The sequence below is a fragment of the Rissa tridactyla genome, chromosome 12 (assembly GCF_028500815.1).
Source record: "Rissa tridactyla isolate bRisTri1 chromosome 12, bRisTri1.patW.cur.20221130, whole genome shotgun sequence".
In the NCBI taxonomy this organism is placed as follows: Eukaryota; Metazoa; Chordata; class Aves; order Charadriiformes; family Laridae; genus Rissa; species Rissa tridactyla.
In genome coordinates, this window is record NC_071477.1 from 4,665,049 (window position 1) to 4,682,463 (window position 17,415).

Here is a 17,415-nt window from a genome sequence, read left to right on the forward strand (position 1 = left end):
TTTTAAAACTAGAAATCTGTTGAGGTCAGGGCTGATGCTGTCCTAATTTCATCCTTTCTGCCTTACCTCAACAGCACTTGGTTCAAAAAACTGTAATTTTTTTTTTTTTTAGAGCATACATGTCCTTTTTATTGTAAATGCCTTCGTTTGCAAAACATTGCGTGCAGGAATATTAATAATGGCATAAAGATAGCTGAGTGCCCAGCTCTCTGTTAACCACTTGTGTTTTGCATTTGGATTTCTTCTATCTACACAGAGCTAGAAGCAGGCTGGCTTTCTGTATTACAGGAGTTTGACATAAAATCCCTAGCGTTCTGTGGTATTTCTGATTCTTAATATTTTTGAGTGAGGCTTTAGTCCCTTTAAACAAATAGGTGGAAACGCCAGTTTTCCTTTGCAGTCGCCTTAGAGCAAAGGGAGCTGGTCAGAACGGCTGGTAGCTGCTTGCGCGGTCGCCAGCAGACCTGCCCAGGCTGCATCACGCCTCTGCCTCATAGAGGGTTGCCATCTGCCGCACGCTGGCATAGTGCAAATGCTTCAGGGGGAGAAAAAAAATAAAAAAATCAGCTTTTATTTATAATTTGGGTCAGCAGTGCCAGAGAGCATTGCATAAAGGGAACTATGCAGAAAGTGTTTGTTTTCTACGGGCTTTTCTATGTGGAAAGAAAAAGTAGCTATGTGGGGCTAAGGGAGGATGTTCCAGTTCTGTTGTATCTGCTGGACACTTTGGACCCAGGGTTTCTTTCCCATTGGCCTGAGTGGGAGCTACTGATGGTTAGCGAGACTGAAAACTGAGCAGTTACCCAGGACCTAAGCAGGCATGTTGATTGCTCTCTTCAAAACACCGAGTCTTGCAAAATCTGGCCCAGTTAACTTAGCCATGTTGACAGTGAAAGCTTTGTGAAGGCATGTAGGGTTGCCAAGTCAAATGATGAACTCCCTTAAAGAGCAAGTGAAGGCAATGATAAGACGGGAGTCTGAGCACTAACTACAAAGATGTGTTCTTGTAAATGCTTGCCTTAACTTAAGCGTGCTTTTCATTTGCAGGCCGCTTACGATGGATTTTTAGCACTTTGGCAGCTTGATAACTCGGATTCAGGTTAGTCGAGAGAAAAATATTTTTTTAAACTACCATTATTTTATGCCAGCAGATGCTGATTTCTATGTGTGTATGTGTATTTCTGTTGTAGATACGAGTTTCTCGAGATCTGAAGACACGGACATAACCACAGATGGCCTGTTCCTGGATTCGGCCCTGGCCAAGAGGCTGACCTGTGCTTTCTGCAGGAGGGTTTTCCAGTGTGCTGAGGAGCTGAAGGAGCACATCCACGAGCACGCTTTCTCCATGCTTTTCCCGTTCGACTTGGTTGGCTGCTCCCGGCCCGACAGCGTCCCTCCTGGCCAGCTCGCCCGCTTCCAGTGCTCCAAATGCCCCGCGAGCTTCACTCTGAAATCAAACATGGACCGGCATGAAAAGACCATCCACTTCAACTGTAAGAAGATGCAGTGTCCTAACTGTGCCAAGCTGTTTCGAGACAAGACAGACTTAAACCGGCACCTTATGTCTGTGCACTCGAACGAGCGTACTTTTGTGTGTCTCTTCTGTGGCAAGGGCTTCGGTACCCAGAAGAACCTCGCTAACCACGTGAAAGCGTGTTACCTGGGCTCTGCCCAGCTGGGCGGGTTTGAGCTTTTGGACAGGGTAGGACAAAACGAGGATCCCGAGGACGCGTAGCTGCTCTTGCATATGCAAGACACTTCTTTTTAAAGTAGGAAAAGTGAATTGTTCCATTGTTCTCGTGCTGCAAATAAACGTACCGCAGGTGTAATATAATAGAGTAACTCCCCAAAGCTGATCAGGTCGATAATGTGCTGGTTCCAGGTACTGTGTAACTGCAGCCACAGTGCAATTTTTGTGCAAAGATAACTTTTGTCAGCTCTATAATGGGTACTTTGGCTATCCTATCGGTGTCATCACACTGTGTGCTTATACTGCCTTAAACTTTTTCTATCAGTAGATCTCAAAGTGCTTTATAAAAGAAATGGTGATGTTTTCCTTCTGTTCCCTGGGAAAATAACATACGTCAGCTTGTTGAGCGTGTTAGGAATAGAATTAATAATAGAATTCAGTCTTCTGAGTTCTGCTCCGGTGCTCTGTCCATTAGACAACTCGGGCATTTCAGGGTTTTTCAGCTTGAAATTAGGAGCTGTGAAAGCACTGGGTTGCTCAGCCCTATAAGCTGTTTATAAAGTCTGGTTTTCCATGTCGTTTAAAGGAGAAAAACATGCTGCTTGTTCACATGTGCAACAGGGTCTATTATTTGGGCTTGGAAGTTGTTGCAAGGCTTTGTATACTTTATTGGTATTATGTTTGAGTATTTATAGGACTTTTTAAAAAATATACTGGTGTAAGGCCGTGGTCTTCAGGAATTCTGTAAATTTTTCTTACTCTTTTTTTTTTTTTTTTTTTTTTTAATATAATGTAATTCAGTTAGCCAGGCTTGAATGTATGTTGTTGAAACTAAGGAGAGGAGGCTTTACATAGAAGATCCAATTGTAGCTTAGGGTGCGTATACAAAATCAGTAATGGTTGTTACCGGAGGATAGAAGTCTTATTGTAATTCCTGTTTTATTCTATGAAATTCATTTATATTTTTTTAAGAGTAAATATTTCTGTGTCTCTTGATATATATTTACATGCAAAATCAGATTATAGTAACTGTGAAATTAAAGTAGTGTAATTAAGTGTAGTGCTTCCCAGCTGCTGTGCCTACAACACAGCTTGTCAGCAGCCTGAGCTTTAGCATTGTAGGGTAGAGTTCCTTCACGTGCGAGAGGGACAGCTGAGGAGATGAAGGCAACTTCTACGCGTGACCTTTAGAGTTCTTCAGAAAAGTTCTGTCTCATAATATTTTTGCATCTCAGGGAGACAAAAATGAGAAATATCTAGTCATGCACAAAGTGGGCTTTGAGCAGCCTGGAGGTCTCCAGTGGGGGGTTTCTTGCCAGGCTTGTTCCCTGTGGAAAGCTGATGAGAGAGACTGGCCGGATCCTGCTGCCCTCGCTCTCCTGAGGAGGGAACAGGTATCTTGCATGTCAGCGCTGCTCTGCCTGCTCCTGCTGGGATCCGGAGCTTCGGGCAGGTGGCTCTGTGCCAAGTTAGGGATGGGTTTCTCCAGGTTGGGAAGCCAGAGTTTCCCTGCTTGGCTTAGTTCTTACTCTTTGTTTGAGCAGGATGCACTCAGAGCTGAGAATATGTTCCTATATGTTCAGTGTAGTACCCCATACTTCAATCACTTTAATGTTTTTTGTTTGTTTGTTTGTTTTTGCAGTCACGTTCATTTTTTTCACTCTTGTTCTCATTGACATCTTTGGCATTGTGGATCACGGCTGTCTGTGTATAGTTTATGGTCAGTTTCTCTTGTCGCAGATGTCAGTTTAATTGCCTCTTAATTTAGTTTGCTTTTAAATAACCAGCAAGTGAGGAAAGAGCTGAGCCAGAAGAGAGAGTTGTGACCAAAATGAGACTTACCTGGAAATTTGGGAGCAGCCTGGTAGGGTTTGTCTGAATTGGAAAAGTAAGATGCCAGCAAATGCAATTTCAGCAAATTTTAAAGGGCTTTGTTCATGTGGTAATGGTTAATGATGTTTTGTGTTTGTTCATTTTTTCTCATATTTGCGGATTTAATTCAACATGGACCTATTTTTCTGTAGTCAGGTCAACTCATTCTCTCTGATAGAGATTTTAGTAGTATTTTCCTTGGCCTGTACATCAGAGTGCTTCCTGACTTTTCCTGACTTCAGCACTGAGAATTTCCAGTGGTTGCCTTCAGCATCAGGAGTGGGGTTTTTGTAAACATTAGAACCATAGGGTATAACACAGCAAAGGCTTACAGAGTTTGTGTAGAAAACTTTTTAAAAGCAGGATTTTTGTGTTAGAAAATGGCAGGGGAAGGTGATGGGATGTGTGAGTTTGACAGTCAAATGGCACCTTGCTATTTATAACCTTAAATATAATGAGTAAATGGACAAGAATTCTCTTTAAGTTTGTGAATTCTTCGTAATAACCAAATGAGTGTAGTATTTCAGTGATGATATCAGTTTACAGAGTTCATAGAAAGTAGCTCCATCAGGCCCTGTATCACTAGTGCTTTCCCTTCTCTCAAGTCGGGGATGCAGGAGCCTATTTCATGTGGCTGCCTCGCTGAAATAGGTAAAGTTATTGGAAATGACAAAACCAAAGGCTTTTTTTTGAAGCATTATCGTGTTGGTCTTAAAACTGCACATCTTCTGTAAGTATTTTAGTGGAGTTAAGTACATAGATTTTTAGTATGGTACTCTGTGTATTATATTCTCCGTTTCTTGGTACTTTTCTTCCTATAGTTGTGGCCAGTAGCTGGTTATCCGTGGCACTACTGCTGGTGGTCTTGAGGGTCTTGTTAAAGATTATTTCTTAGGACCTTAATGCTGCTATAAAATATTGTCGTTTAGACGAAAGATTATACTTATACCAAAGTTGGTATGTTGTTCACTAAATATATGTGCTTGTGAGTGCATATATTTAACAGTACTGTGAAAATGTTAACTCTTCAATACAGTTATTTTTCTAACAATACTGTTGTTTTTCAGGTGTTTACATTTGTAGATACAAGAACTAAATTTATGGCTATTTGGTGAAAAAGTAGTTTTCAATAAAACTATAGCTGCAAAAAGTGTTCTGTGACTTTTTAAATATAAGCGTACTAGAAGCTGAAAATGTTATTCTTGAGCGATTTAAGCTGGGTGCCGGCAAAAGTAAGCAAGAGGGTTCTTGGACTCGGAGAGTGTTACGAATGTGTTGGAAATACGTTTATGTGTATTTCCATACTGGCTATTGGTGTGTGAAAGCAGCGTGCCAATGGCGTGGGCTGCACGTCTAACGCTCGGAGTTGCCTTTTCAGCTTCTACCGTAGCTCAGCCCTAAAGGGAAGGGACGGGTACGGATGGTAAACGAGAGGAGGCATCTGGCCGTTCAGGAAATGGTGGGATTGGATACAGTCTGGCGATGTAGGAAATAGGGGATTTTGTGGTGTTCTCTTCTCTAAAGCACTTTTGCTTCGTAATCTTGGGATCTGGTTGCTGTCGGGATCTCCGTGTCGTTTTTTTTTTTTTTTACGGAGTGAGGTGGTTAAACCTGCCGTGCTGAGCGCCTTGTCCTGCTGGCCGTGCTCTGCACGTGTGGTCTTTGTGGTGTTGGGTGCCACCGGATGGGACCTTGGGCTGGAGGAAGGAGCGTTACGTGTCCCCTCTTGAGTCCCCTTGATCAGCTTACAGCTCGCTTACCTTGTCTAGACTCCATCGTAATGGGTTTATAGTGACCCTGGGGAATGTAAGCATTTGTGTGGCGTATTGCTAATGCTCGAGCAGTTACAAGATCAGAACGGAGACGTATTTATCGTAAATAGCTTTGTATCCAAAAATTGATACTTGATGTAGAAGAAAGTGGGCTCCTTGCCTCTGATTGTATGGACAAGGGGGTGTCAAATCCAAAGGAGAAGATAAAGCGAAAAGTATTTTTCCTGTAATATAGAAGAGAGAGAATTTTCATGTTCTAAGTTGTTTAAAAAAAAATTAAATCTTGCAAATCAGAAGACAGGTATGGGGCAGGAGAAGGGCTGGGTTTTTAGTTATCGTGGACAAGAGCTTGCACGAGGCTCTGGGCATCGGGCCATGTTAAAGTATCTGCTTGGGGAGGTTCCCAAAACAGTGCAAGGGCACGGTCACTTGAAACCAGCCCTTCAAAATTCCACCTGATCCCAGTGAGTAATCATTACTGACGGGTGAATTAAATATTCTTTAGCGTGCACTTTCCCTGTCGTCAGTATTGCAGCCTTGGCCCGGGTGAGTAAGCTCTTTTTGGTTTATTTTCCCTTGGGCTGGAAAATTCTCTTGACAGCTTTACAAATGTGCTGGGGAAAAAAAAAACAACACACCAAACCACCACCAAAAAAAAAAAAAGCGCCTGTAGGATGGAGCACCACAGTCGCTGGGCAGCCCGGAGCAGCAAGCTAAGGCACAAGGAAAGAATATAAGGATATTAGATCCAATTCAAACTGCTAATCAAAGGAAGTATTTTTTCCACAAAGTTGGCTGTGTGGAGAATATGTCTAATCGCAAGTAGTTAAATGCTAAGATAACATTCATATCACAGCAGCTTTTTAGAAATTGAACCATGCCTTTACTCTGCATTAGGACAATAAAAACTTGTTAGAATACTTTTTCTGAGGTGAGCTTGTGTTGAAAGGTTTGTTCTGGTGGTGTTACCTTATGTAAAGGTGTCCCTTAGTAGCTTCGTGTAGTTAGCACTTTTTCATGAATGCCAAAGATAGTTACTCTTCACAGGGTTTTATCTGTATTGCAAATACAAGACAAAATACACTTTAAAAAGAGAAGAAAAAAAGAAAAGCCCACAAACTGGGCATTAAATGACACCGAGTACATGGGCCCACTGACTTTCTTCAAAAATGCCATTTTTAAGCAGCAGTTTTTCAGTGTCCAGTGCAACTCCCGGGCATTATCTCCGCTGTCCTGAGGCCACGCGGTGGGCATCCAGCTAGAAGGGCATTCGTAGCAAATAAAATTTCAATAAGCACCTAAAAATATTGCAAAGTACTGGGTATGTCAGAAGCCATGGAGTAGGTCTGGTATTTCCCTTATTCCCTTAGCTCACCTACTTAGAAGATTTTCATTTACCAAGAGCCATTTACATACACGATAGTGTACTTAAGGTGATTAACAAGAACTTGCTTTCTTTTTTTTCCCCTCGTTTTTATGTAAACAATATATTGCTTTGAGAAATGACAATAATTAGGAGAAAAGTGGGTGGAAATTAGCATACTAATGGAAAGCAATAGAATTATTAGAAGGTGGAGATTTAACATCAGATCCATGTGGACAGTGACTTCCAAACTTGGAGTGGGTGGATGTCCTCGGGGAGCAGCAGATATTCTGTTTTCACCTGCTGGATTTTGCATATTGCTTTTTCACGTTGTTTGGAGGGGAAACGCGGAGGCAGCTGCCGTGTGCGTTCTGCTGGCAAATTAGACCCTTGGGCTGTCAATACTGTACGCGTCCCCTGGGTCTGCTTTCCGAGATGACAAGAAGAAAAGAATCAACAGTGTCAGAACGGCTTCAAAGAATTCATCCCTCTTCTGTTTCGGCAAAATACAATTGGGGGGGCAGGAAAAAAAAGTCCATCAAGGGCTTTATACAGTTGTCTTGTAAGGAGGCTTGCAAGGGTCATGCTGGAATTCAACATTGTGCATCCTTTTATATTCCTGTATCCGTGCCGCAGTGGTAATACTAATTGAGGGTTGGAACACGTAGAGCGTGTTTGTTGTGACTCTCCTGTTTCTTCTGGGTAATCCTTCCTCTCTGCACCTTCACCGAAATGCTCCTGGAGCCTGTGAGGATAATCTTACATCGCCCCATAAATAAAACTAAAGCGCAGAGCTTACGTTTGTGGTCTTCTGTTCGCAGCTGGCGGCTACTTCCACAAATAATCGTGTTAGAATTTTAGATCTTGACATTGAGGGTAATTCATTCTAATAAATCAGAATTCTAGCAGGTTGTGAGCCCTCTTTATTTGCTGTTCAGCAAGCGTTGGGCAATGTGTGTTACAGACTGTTGCTACATGTTTGTGTATTGGCTTGTTCAAAAGCTTCTCTGATGAAGGTACTTGAAGTTCTCAGCTTTAATAATACAAGTGCAATAGTATAGTATAAGATTTTAAAAATTGTAGATGGTTAAGAGGTGAGAGCGTGATTTCACAGTGAGCTAACAGCGAAATAGTAAATGAGAAGACTGACTGTTTTGAGACATTTTGAAAGTAATCTGTGTGTTTTGTTCTCTTACAGTCAACGAGTTCACAGTCATCAGGAAGAAATTCAAGTGCCCGTACTGCAGTTTTTCGGCCATGCATCAGTGCATCCTGAAGAGACACATGCGATCCCACACGGGAGAGAGACCGTATCCCTGCGAGATCTGCGGGAAGAAGTTCACCCGCCGGGAGCACATGAAGCGGCACACCTTGGTAAGGGCGGGCACCGGCTGGGAACAGCCGTTTGTTCCAGTTGGGAGCTTCATCTGCTTTAGGTCTGTAGTTTGGTTCCCCCTCTGGGGCTCCTATGAAGGCTTCTCCAGTATCTTTTTTTCCCCACCTTTCAAAGCCCCCCTGTGTTTTGTTGCCTGTTGATCCAGAGCTGCTCTCCTGCTTGGCCGGGAGGTTCCCGAGTTGCATCCGGAAGCAGCGGGTGCTGCCGGGGCTGAGCCAGCCTGGCAAACCCAGCATCGCTCTCCAGCACATCCTTCTCCTTCCCATCCAGCCCTACACGCCTGGAGAGCCTGACCGTTAGGGATGGGAGGTATAGTAGCTAATGCTGTCTCCCAGATAGGAAAGAAATTTTTTTTTTTTTAATAGGTTGAATAACTCAGTGCAGAAAGGTTTAAAATAAGTCACTCAGCAAGAATTCGAGGCAAAGCTACCCGGGCCTGGCAATGCCTAGTTATCGACAGTTGTGTCATGCCTCATTAAAGACAGCTGCTCGAAACCAACGAGGAGGCTGGCCGGTGCCATTGTCTGACTTTTCACAACTTCTTCTGAAACAAATTTTTAAGCCAAATTTTGCTTTTTTTCCCCATGGAAGAATTAATTTGCCGTCCTAAAGTGGTTTCTCAGAGCTTGCTATGGAGGTGATATTGTGGCAGAGCAAATAGTTTCTGCGTAATTATTTCAGTAATGCATGCCAGCAAGCTCTGTTGCCCCTCTAATTAAGCTTGTAGAGAAAACTTGGATTTTTTTTAAATACTGAGGGTGGTAGCTGTGAGGTTCTAATGCGGTGAGGTAGTTAAAAAGAAGAATCACAAGAGTGGTGACAGTTTCAGTGACTAAGAATTGATTTGTTGAGGTCGTTTAAATAACTTTTTCCATATTTATATTATCTATATGCATCATATTTATATTAACTATTAAATTTTGAACATAAAGAATATCTTACTGGAGGAGGTGTGCTTAGAGTAGTTAATGTTTTCCTGGTTGTAATTCTCAAAAAGCCACAAAGAACTTTAATTCCCTCATCCCAGTCCTGCAAAGGCAACTTAATCGCGGTGCTGCAACTTGGTTCAAGTGTAACAAAACGTGCAATTCCTTTTCTTGCTCTATAAATTTCTATACTAATGAGAATCAGCATATCTTTACGTACCGTGGGGAAGGCAGGAAAATGCTCCGTACCCTCCAGGAGTGAAGCTGAGATGATCTGCAAATTAATTTTAGTTCTCAGGTTTTCTTGCTGCCGGAATCTTTCTAGGTGAGTGACTTGGTTCTGTTGAGTCTCAAGTTCTGTAACACACCCGGGGAGATGAAGTCAGCTGTTTGTGAACACCCCCAGGAGAGGATCTATGTCTCTCTGAATCTCTCTGTGACTTCTTTTACGTCAGGAATGAAGCTAGTTTAGAAGATACCAGCTGGATTACAAATTTTTAGCGTCAATTCCTGAAAAAAAAGTGCAAGCCTGACAATACTGATTTATTTTCTTTTCCAAAGAGCCGTAAATGGCTCAGAGGTATTCTGGAATGGGTGCACTAAAGAAAAAAAGGACAGGGATTTGGGTTTGGGTTTTTTTTGGTACTGTTTTAAGGCAGGCCCCAGAAAAATTCCAGTTTGATTATTTATCTGAAGTTTCTTGTGAAATGAAGCTACAAAAAGGGGTATTTTCTTATATGCAAATGACACCGTGATCCTCATTTACAAAAGCAGTCGGTGATGTGGGCGCTCTGAGGCGCCTGTGGCAAGATTAACTACTGGATTCGTGCGCTTTGCTGGTATTCTCATCTTATTTCCAGTGCGCCTAACAGTTTGGGGCTTAATTGTCAACTCTCGGCTAAATCTGTAAAGATGAATGCTGGTATGCGTCAAAGAAAAATACGCGTTACAAAAATAACATGTAGGAAAAGGAAGTAGGTTTAACACACCAAAACCCCTTGTTTCGCTCAGTTCCTCAACTGATAAACAAAGACAAAAGGGACTACTTTAGTTCATTTAACTCAGATTAAAAAGCGTATTTTGATAGTCTTTATATAAAATCAAAATTGACTAGAAATGCTTGTTTTCTTTGAATTGGAATGTTAAAGTAAAACGAAGATTTTCTTTCTAAAATCTGTGCATCCCAAGTGATACTTCTGTGTGGTGGCAGAGCGCAAACCAAGGTTTCTCGCCCCGTTGCAGTGAACAGGCTGCGTCCAGAAGGAAGCGCTACCCTGTAATACTCTCAAGGTTTTCAGCTTAAAAACAAACAAAAAAACTTAACCAAAAGTTCCTTCGTTCTAGTTTGAAGTGACTTTTCTCCATATAATTCTCTATATGCTGGACTTTCTTACCCAGTCTGTTGCAGCATCGCAAGCTACTTCAAACTGAAGGAGGGGAGATTGAGATGAGATATCAGGGAGAAATTCTTGGCTGTGAGGGTGGTGAGCCCCTGGCCCAGGTTGCCCAGAGAAGCTGTGGCTGCCCCATCCCTGGAGGGGTTCAAGGCCAGGCTGGACGGGGCTTGGAGCAACCTGGGCTGGTGGAAGGTGTCCCTGCCCAGGGCAGGGCGGTGGGACTGGATGGTCTTTAAGGTCCCTTCCAACCCAAACCATTCTGTGATTCTATGTTAAAACTGGCAGGATAAATTTAGATGGGAAAAAAGTGGTTTTGTTTGTGTACTGAGCTTCCATTTCCTTGGAGTGGCTTTTTTTCAATTTTTTTTTTTTTTTTTTTTTTTAAATCCATAGTGAATTTGGTTACTATTTCAGCATTCCACCGCCTCTGCAGCTTGCTCCGTCCCTGCTGCTGCAAAAGCCGGTGCCTTTCCCCGGGCAGTCCTCTTCCAGCAGATGCCAGTGGCGCAGCACAACTTGCCAAACGGCAGTGCCCGCACCGGGGTGGCCGAGCAGCTTATGCGACGAGCTGCTGTGGTGTCCAGAACCCCACCATCCCCTACCGCTTCCTTCCATGCGCATGTGTCTGTTCGGACGAGTGCCCGGCCATCTGCTCGGGGCACTGCCTGCTCCCCGAGGTGCCCCTTCCGTATTTCCTCAGGGGGGTTCTGGTGTTGGGAGGCAGATCCAAGCAGCGAGCTTGGTCCTGCTGCAAGCACGCAGATGTCAAGATCTGTTAACTAGTTTTGCAGCAGGGAACACCTTGTTGTGCCAGCTGGTTGCCTCCATCATTTCATTTCTGAGAACTTTCCCTTTTTTAAGTTTTTTTTTCAGAAATCTAGAATGTGTCAGCACGTTTTCCCCTTTCTCACCCACAATATTGTTATTTAGTCAGTTAGAATATGGTCTTTCTAATGGTATTTTCACATACTGAGGGCTAAAAGCCATTTCTGTGTTTAATACTTACTAATTCGGCAATAAGGGAAGTAAGATTAATTTCTGCTCAGCTGCATCCAGTAATATGTTTCACTTTGAATATGCTGACTAAACTGTCAGTGTTGGAAAAGAGGGACAGAAGTGATCAGTTTTTTAACAGATACCTCAATTATGCATCTTTTTAGTACCTGTTCTATAATTTCTTTTTTTGTATGGCTCTTTTAGCCCTTATTCTGCACCCTTGACCACCTCCTGTAATCCTATTCAGCTTTTGATGCCTGAAAAATCATTCTTCTAACACTTAAAAATGAGTGATACCTATAGGTCCTGTTAGATGACTTTCACCAGCCCTGGCCAGCTGCTTTTAAAAAAAAAAAAGCTTACATGTAGTTTAAAAAAACCCCTAGAATACAATGGCTTTGCTGGATGCAGTTGAAGAATACATCGCGGGGACTAGCTCAGAGCGAGGAGGACCTGAAGCCGGAGCGCATCAGAAGAGCTCGCAGGCTTTGAGCGCGGCTGGGGCTGGTGCGATACAAAGCCTGAGCGAGTGTCCTGCGGCCCTGAGGGCTGAGGGGGGTAAGGATGGGTCAATTGGTCCTCTTCCCTCAGCTCGCAGCCCAGAATGCCAACCGCAGCCCGGGCTGCATCCCCAGCAGCGTGGGCAGCAGGGCGAAGGTGAGGGAGGGGATTCTGCCCCTCTGCTCTGGGGAGACCCCCCTGCAGTGCTGCCTCCAGCTCTGGGGCACCAACAGCAGAACGACACGGAGCTGTTGGAGCGGGTCCAGAGGAGGCCACGGAGATGCTGGGAGGGCTGGAGCCCCTCTGCTGGGAGGACGGGCTGGGAGAGCTGGGGGGGTTCAGCCTGGAGAAGAGAAGGCTCCAGGGAGACCTTCCAGCCCCTTGCAGTCCCTAAAGGGGCTCCAGGAAAGCTGGGGAGGGACTCTGGATTGGGAGCCGGGGGGCATAGGACCAGGGTAACAGTTTTAAGCTGGAAGAGGGGAGATTGAGATGAGATATTAGGGAGAAATTCTTTGCTGTGAGGGTGGTGAGCCCCTGGCCCAGGTTGCCCAGAGAAGCTGTGGCTGCCCCATCCCTGGAGGGGTTCAAGGCCAGGTTGGACGGGGCTTGGAGCAGCCTGGGCTGGTGGGAGGTGTCCCTGCCCAGGGCAGGGCGGTGGGACTGGATGGTCTTTAAGGTCCCTTCCAACCCAAACCATTCTGTGATTCCAGATGAGCGATGAGCGCAGGTCGGTGGAGAATCCAGTTGCGAGAGCAGGTGATCCCGTGCTGGGCTGGAGCAGGGAACGGCCTCACCAGGCAGCTGGTTTAAAATAGAAGAAAGGACTTTTCCACACAGAACCTTTCCTACAGGCCTCTGTGAGCATGAAAAGAATAAATGAGTTTAAAAAAGGATGAGGCACTGGCCATACATGCCCAGAGGTTCCAGTAGCTGATGGTCTGCAGGAAATGGCTTGCTCAGGACGACCCCAAATCGCTGTTTGCTGATAGGGGTACACACGAGGTGGATCCTTCTCTGCTCCTGCACCACTTCCCAAAGTGTCTCCTGCTGGTCAGTGCCAGCGACAGGGCACTGGCCAAGGTGAGCTCCTGGGCTGTCCTGATGTGGCGTTAGTATATATAAAAATAAAGAATATACATATATATGTATGTATGAAAAGAAAATACATATATGTATAATATATATTGGTCAGTGCTGAAGTAGTCAGGTGGTTGGACTAGATGATTGTTGTAGGTCCCTTCCAACTGAACTTTTCTAAATATAAATAAAATAAATATATATGCATTTTAGATATATTTTTGATGTGTGTATATATATACATACATAAATGAAAGTACCTGATGAGGCTCCTTGTCATGGAATTGATAAGATCTCACTGCACTGGTTGGCCGTTTCCTTTGGGAGAGGAGCAGACGAATGTTTTGAGCAAGCTCCTTGTCTTCCACACATGGCAAAAGTAGCCAGTGACAGATTTCACCTTTGATTAGGTGTTTTTGTGCTCCTCAAAGTATGTAATTTTGCTCATTGTGTAGTGAAGTTTGAATCTTGAAGTGATTTCTGGTGTCCTGCTGAGCATTTCCCCACTTACTGCTTACTCTGTAAGCGCAATAGCTCCGTATGCTTGTTATTCTTGGGCATAGAATGCAGCATCGTTTGTAGAACAGAAACATTTGTGACAAACCACTTCTCATCCACCAAAGAAGTCAGAAATAAAGTTAGAAGCGCATTCAGCAGCTGGCTGGGTTTTTTTAGAGATACAGGATGCGTTAACGGTGCTTCTACTCTTCGGTTCTTGGCAGCAGTGGGATCAGGAGAAAAAACACTAAATTAAGGTGACATTAACACCAGTTTGTGGTGGGTTGTTCTGCTCTGGTCTGCAGAGAACTGGTGCTTGGGGATGGTGGGTTTATTTTTTTGCTTTTTAAAATTTTCCTCGTGGTGGTGGTGGTGCAACGCGACTATTGCACCCCAGAGAAAAAAACAAAAAGAAACGGGGAGGAAAAAAATGAAGTGATAAAAATTGCTCTTAAAACTGCTAGTTTGATGATCAAAAGGCACTCTCGAAAGGATTTTCCATTGTGCGACCCCATTACAGGGTTGAGTTAATCATGGTGCGTTCGAGTTCACAGTGAAAGTCCGTGACTATCTCAGGCTGCAGCGGTGGTTTTACCTTTGCAGAGGGCCGGGGAGCGTGTCCTTGCCTGTAGCTCTCGCTCCGTCTCCGTTGGCATTAACGTCTCTACTCGTTCTCCTTTTCCAGGTCCACAGCAAAGATAAGAAATACGTCTGCAAAGTGTGCAACCGAGTGTTCATGTCTGCAGCCAGCGTGGGGATAAAGCACGGCTCTCGTCGCCACGGGGTTTGTGCCGATTGCTCCGGTCGAGGCATGGCCGGTCACCTGGACCACAACGGAGGAGAAGGGTCTCCAGACGAGTGCTACCCTGGGGAGGGCCAGTACATGGAAGACCCAGACGACATCAAAGTGGAAGGAGATGAGGAGATGGGAGACGACGATGACATCAAGTGGAAAGATGACGTGGGAATGTCACAAGATGATGTGATTTTAGATGATGACAAAGATGTCGACTCTCCACAGGAGCAGGACAACTCTGGGGAGAACGACAAGGATTTTACCTGGATTTCTTAGGGATTATTATTATATTTTTTTTTTGGTTTTTGTTCCGCTCTGTTGTTTGTAGGGGGAGGGAGGGTGGGGGAGGAAGGAGTATGTTGGAAAAAACTAAGTAGCCTTGTTGTCGTCCATGTGTGCAAAATAACTCTTGTGTTTTCTAAACAAGTCCTCCTCTGTTCCACTCGGATACTGTCTTAGCGACGTCGCTTCCAGCGACGCGACTGTCTTCGCCTTCCCCCTTCTCCCTTCCCCGACAGCCCCGACCGCGGCCACCCCTCCGGGTTGCATGCAAGGGAGGTAGAGTTTCTGCAGGTCTGAGCGCTGCGCCGTGGGCGAAGCATGAGTCCTCCAGCCCTTCCCGCCGGGGAGATTTGTGTGTCCAAAGCAGGGGGTTTTGGTGGTTGTTGGTTTGTTTGTTTTGGTTTTTTTTTAAACACCTTGTCTGTGTGCTAAAATCCCAGCAGCAGTGGAATTACAAGCTAACGTTGTGAAAGCAAGTAGATGGATGTGTTGGAGGGCTTCCCTTGATGATACAGGCCTTTTGCGAAAGTTATTTAAAGAGAGTTTTTATTATTTTTTATGGAGCCAAATAGATCAAAAGGCAAGTCAGATTACAGCCTTACAAGTTCTTTTCTTAGATTCTTAGCTTCCAAAAGACTCGCCATCAAAGAAAGATTATGACGTTTCTTGGACCTACTGGCATCTTACCCACATCCCGTCTTCCAGCCTTGGTTATCCGCGGTCGGTGAAATGCGTGTTGGTGCTTCCAGAAGCACCGTTTGCTCTAGAGGACGCAGGTAATTCTCTACCTGTCAATTCTTCTCTGCAAATATCGTCACTTCTCTCCCTTTGCTCGTAAATATATGCCTTTTTCGTAAATATATGCAAACCGTAGCAAAAATGAGGCATTTAGCAAAGCGCAGGATGAACTGGGAACCACGAGAAGCCAAGGTGAGGAGATCCCAGCCTGGTGGAAGTCTTGCTGCTCCCGTCCCGTAGATTTTGGTGGGGCCAAGGTTTCACCTGGCTACGTTGTTCTTCCTTGCCAATCTAAAAATCTTCATTCATCACTGGTAGGCGCAGCACGTATTTAATTCATGACGCAGACCTTCAGCTTCAGCTGCACCGGTTTCATGTAAATTTTCAAATAAACCTCTTTTTATTTCATTTGGTTTTTTATGACTAAGAACCAGGTTTCTCTCCCAGCGTCTCCTAACAGACTCTGTGGGGCTGCTCCAGGTAGTTGGATTCTCCTTGTTCATATCGGCCACTGTTGCCTTCTTCCTGCTAAGTGACAACAGCAACAAAGTGCGTTGGAAGTGTCTTGTTCCTGAAAAGAAGCTCGTTTTACCCTTCACCTCTTTGCTTCTGGTGCTTTTTAAAAAAAAAAAAAGAAGCAAAAAAAAAAAAAAAAGCTGAAGACCTCACCCTTTCCTTGCCGTGGAGCAATTTTCTATGATGTCTGTGGTGATGGTGTCTTGAAACCTGCCACAAAAGACAACCCGGAAAAGCCAAATGCCTAAAGGTGCTATTTTCCGCCCCGTCCCGTGGCGGGACCGGCCGTCCCCGCGGGCTGAGAGCGTTCTTGCAGGTCTGGTGGTCCTTAACCAAAAGCGTGGTTCCACCCAGCAAAGGAAATAACAAGTATCTTGTACAATAAACCCCAGTAAAGCAAATAATCTGGAAGGATTTAAGCCACTCGGTGCCGGGATTGGGTGGGAGCCTTGACCCCGGCACCCGGTTCATATTCATTCCCCGATTTCGGGGTCGCGTCCTGGGTTTATGGCGTTCGAGTCCTTTTCTCGGCTCTTTGGTTCCTTGCGAACGTTCGCCGCCTTCTCGGCATGCATCACCCCAGGCTCCTGCTCTGTCGCTTCGGGTGCACATCAGGGATTTGGAAACGGGGGTCTTTTTTTCCTAAAATCCTCGGTTTGGCTCAGTGAGGCTGCGCGAGCACCGGCTGCTGCTGATCCTTGGGATTGAAAAGTTAAGCGGGACTTGTTGCTTTTAGCCGGTGAGAATGGATAACCCTCCTCTTTAAATACTTAAAGAAAAGAGCGATAGGGTCACGTAGAAACATTTTTATTGAACTGTTAAAAAAAAAAAAAAATATATATTTCAAATTTTGCATTTTAGCTTCTTGTAAAGCCCTCCTACGGTATTTAAAAAGACAGAAACAAGCCCAGTTATTTTACGGTTGGACCTTTGTGTACTGTTTTCCAGCAGTCGTAGCGGTTGGGGGGGGGGGGGTCCCAGAGCGAGGTCGCTGTTTCCTTACCCTGATTTTTTGCCTCTCGGAGTGCGGGCTCCGTATTTATTGTCATTTATCCTGTAAATATGGAGGGGGGGTTGGTGGGGTAAGGGGTGTCTGAGGTCCTGAACTTGCAGCCTCACCTGTTACGTGTAGACAAATACATACAGTACTTAAAAGATATCTGTAGCTTTGCTTTTTATATGTAAAAAAATCTATTTAAAAAAAAAATAATAATTTTAAAACCCAAACCTTTCAAAACCCCTGGGTTTCTGTGACATTCCGCCTTTCCCATCTGCTCCAGTGCTGGAGCGTGCATCCACTGCCGAACCTTCCCGGGAGGAGCAGGAGACGTCGCTCTGAGTCCTCCTTCCTCTTCCATCGCCCCGACTCGATTTTTTTAAAACCAGACTTCTGGGGCGCTTAGCTTGACTTTGCAATTCCTTTGGAAATATTTTATTTTCTTTTTCTTTCCTTTTTTTTTTTCCCCAAGGGTGGGCAGTAAGGCAGGTGGCTCCCAGAAGCGTTTCCCGGTGATGCCACCTTGAAGCTCTTTGAGCTGAGGATGCAAAAAATAAATTAAAGAAAAAAAAAAAAAAAAAAAAAAAAGGAGAGAAAA

General features: G+C 44.5%; 1 protein-coding gene across 7 annotated transcripts in view; it reads left to right on the forward strand.

Moving 5' to 3' along the window:
* ZBTB46 (zinc finger and BTB domain containing 46) overlaps positions 1–17,415 on the forward strand; it is a 58,480-nt gene extending 41,065 nt beyond the window's left edge. For 5 of the 7 annotated variants that reach the window (XM_054218058.1, XM_054218057.1, XM_054218061.1 and 2 more), the window contains 4 exons: positions 1,048–1,099; positions 1,191–1,493; positions 7,896–8,071; positions 14,174–17,415. In XM_054218058.1, the coding sequence (XP_054074033.1) occupies positions 1,048–1,099; positions 1,191–1,493; positions 7,896–8,071; positions 14,174–14,560 (918 nt within the window). In that variant the 3' untranslated portion in view covers positions 14,561–17,415. Of the gene's footprint in view, positions 1–1,047; positions 1,100–1,190; positions 1,703–7,895; positions 8,072–14,173 lie in introns of all 7 variants that reach the window. The other 2 variants (XR_008468958.1, XM_054218062.1) reach the window with 2 other exon arrangements.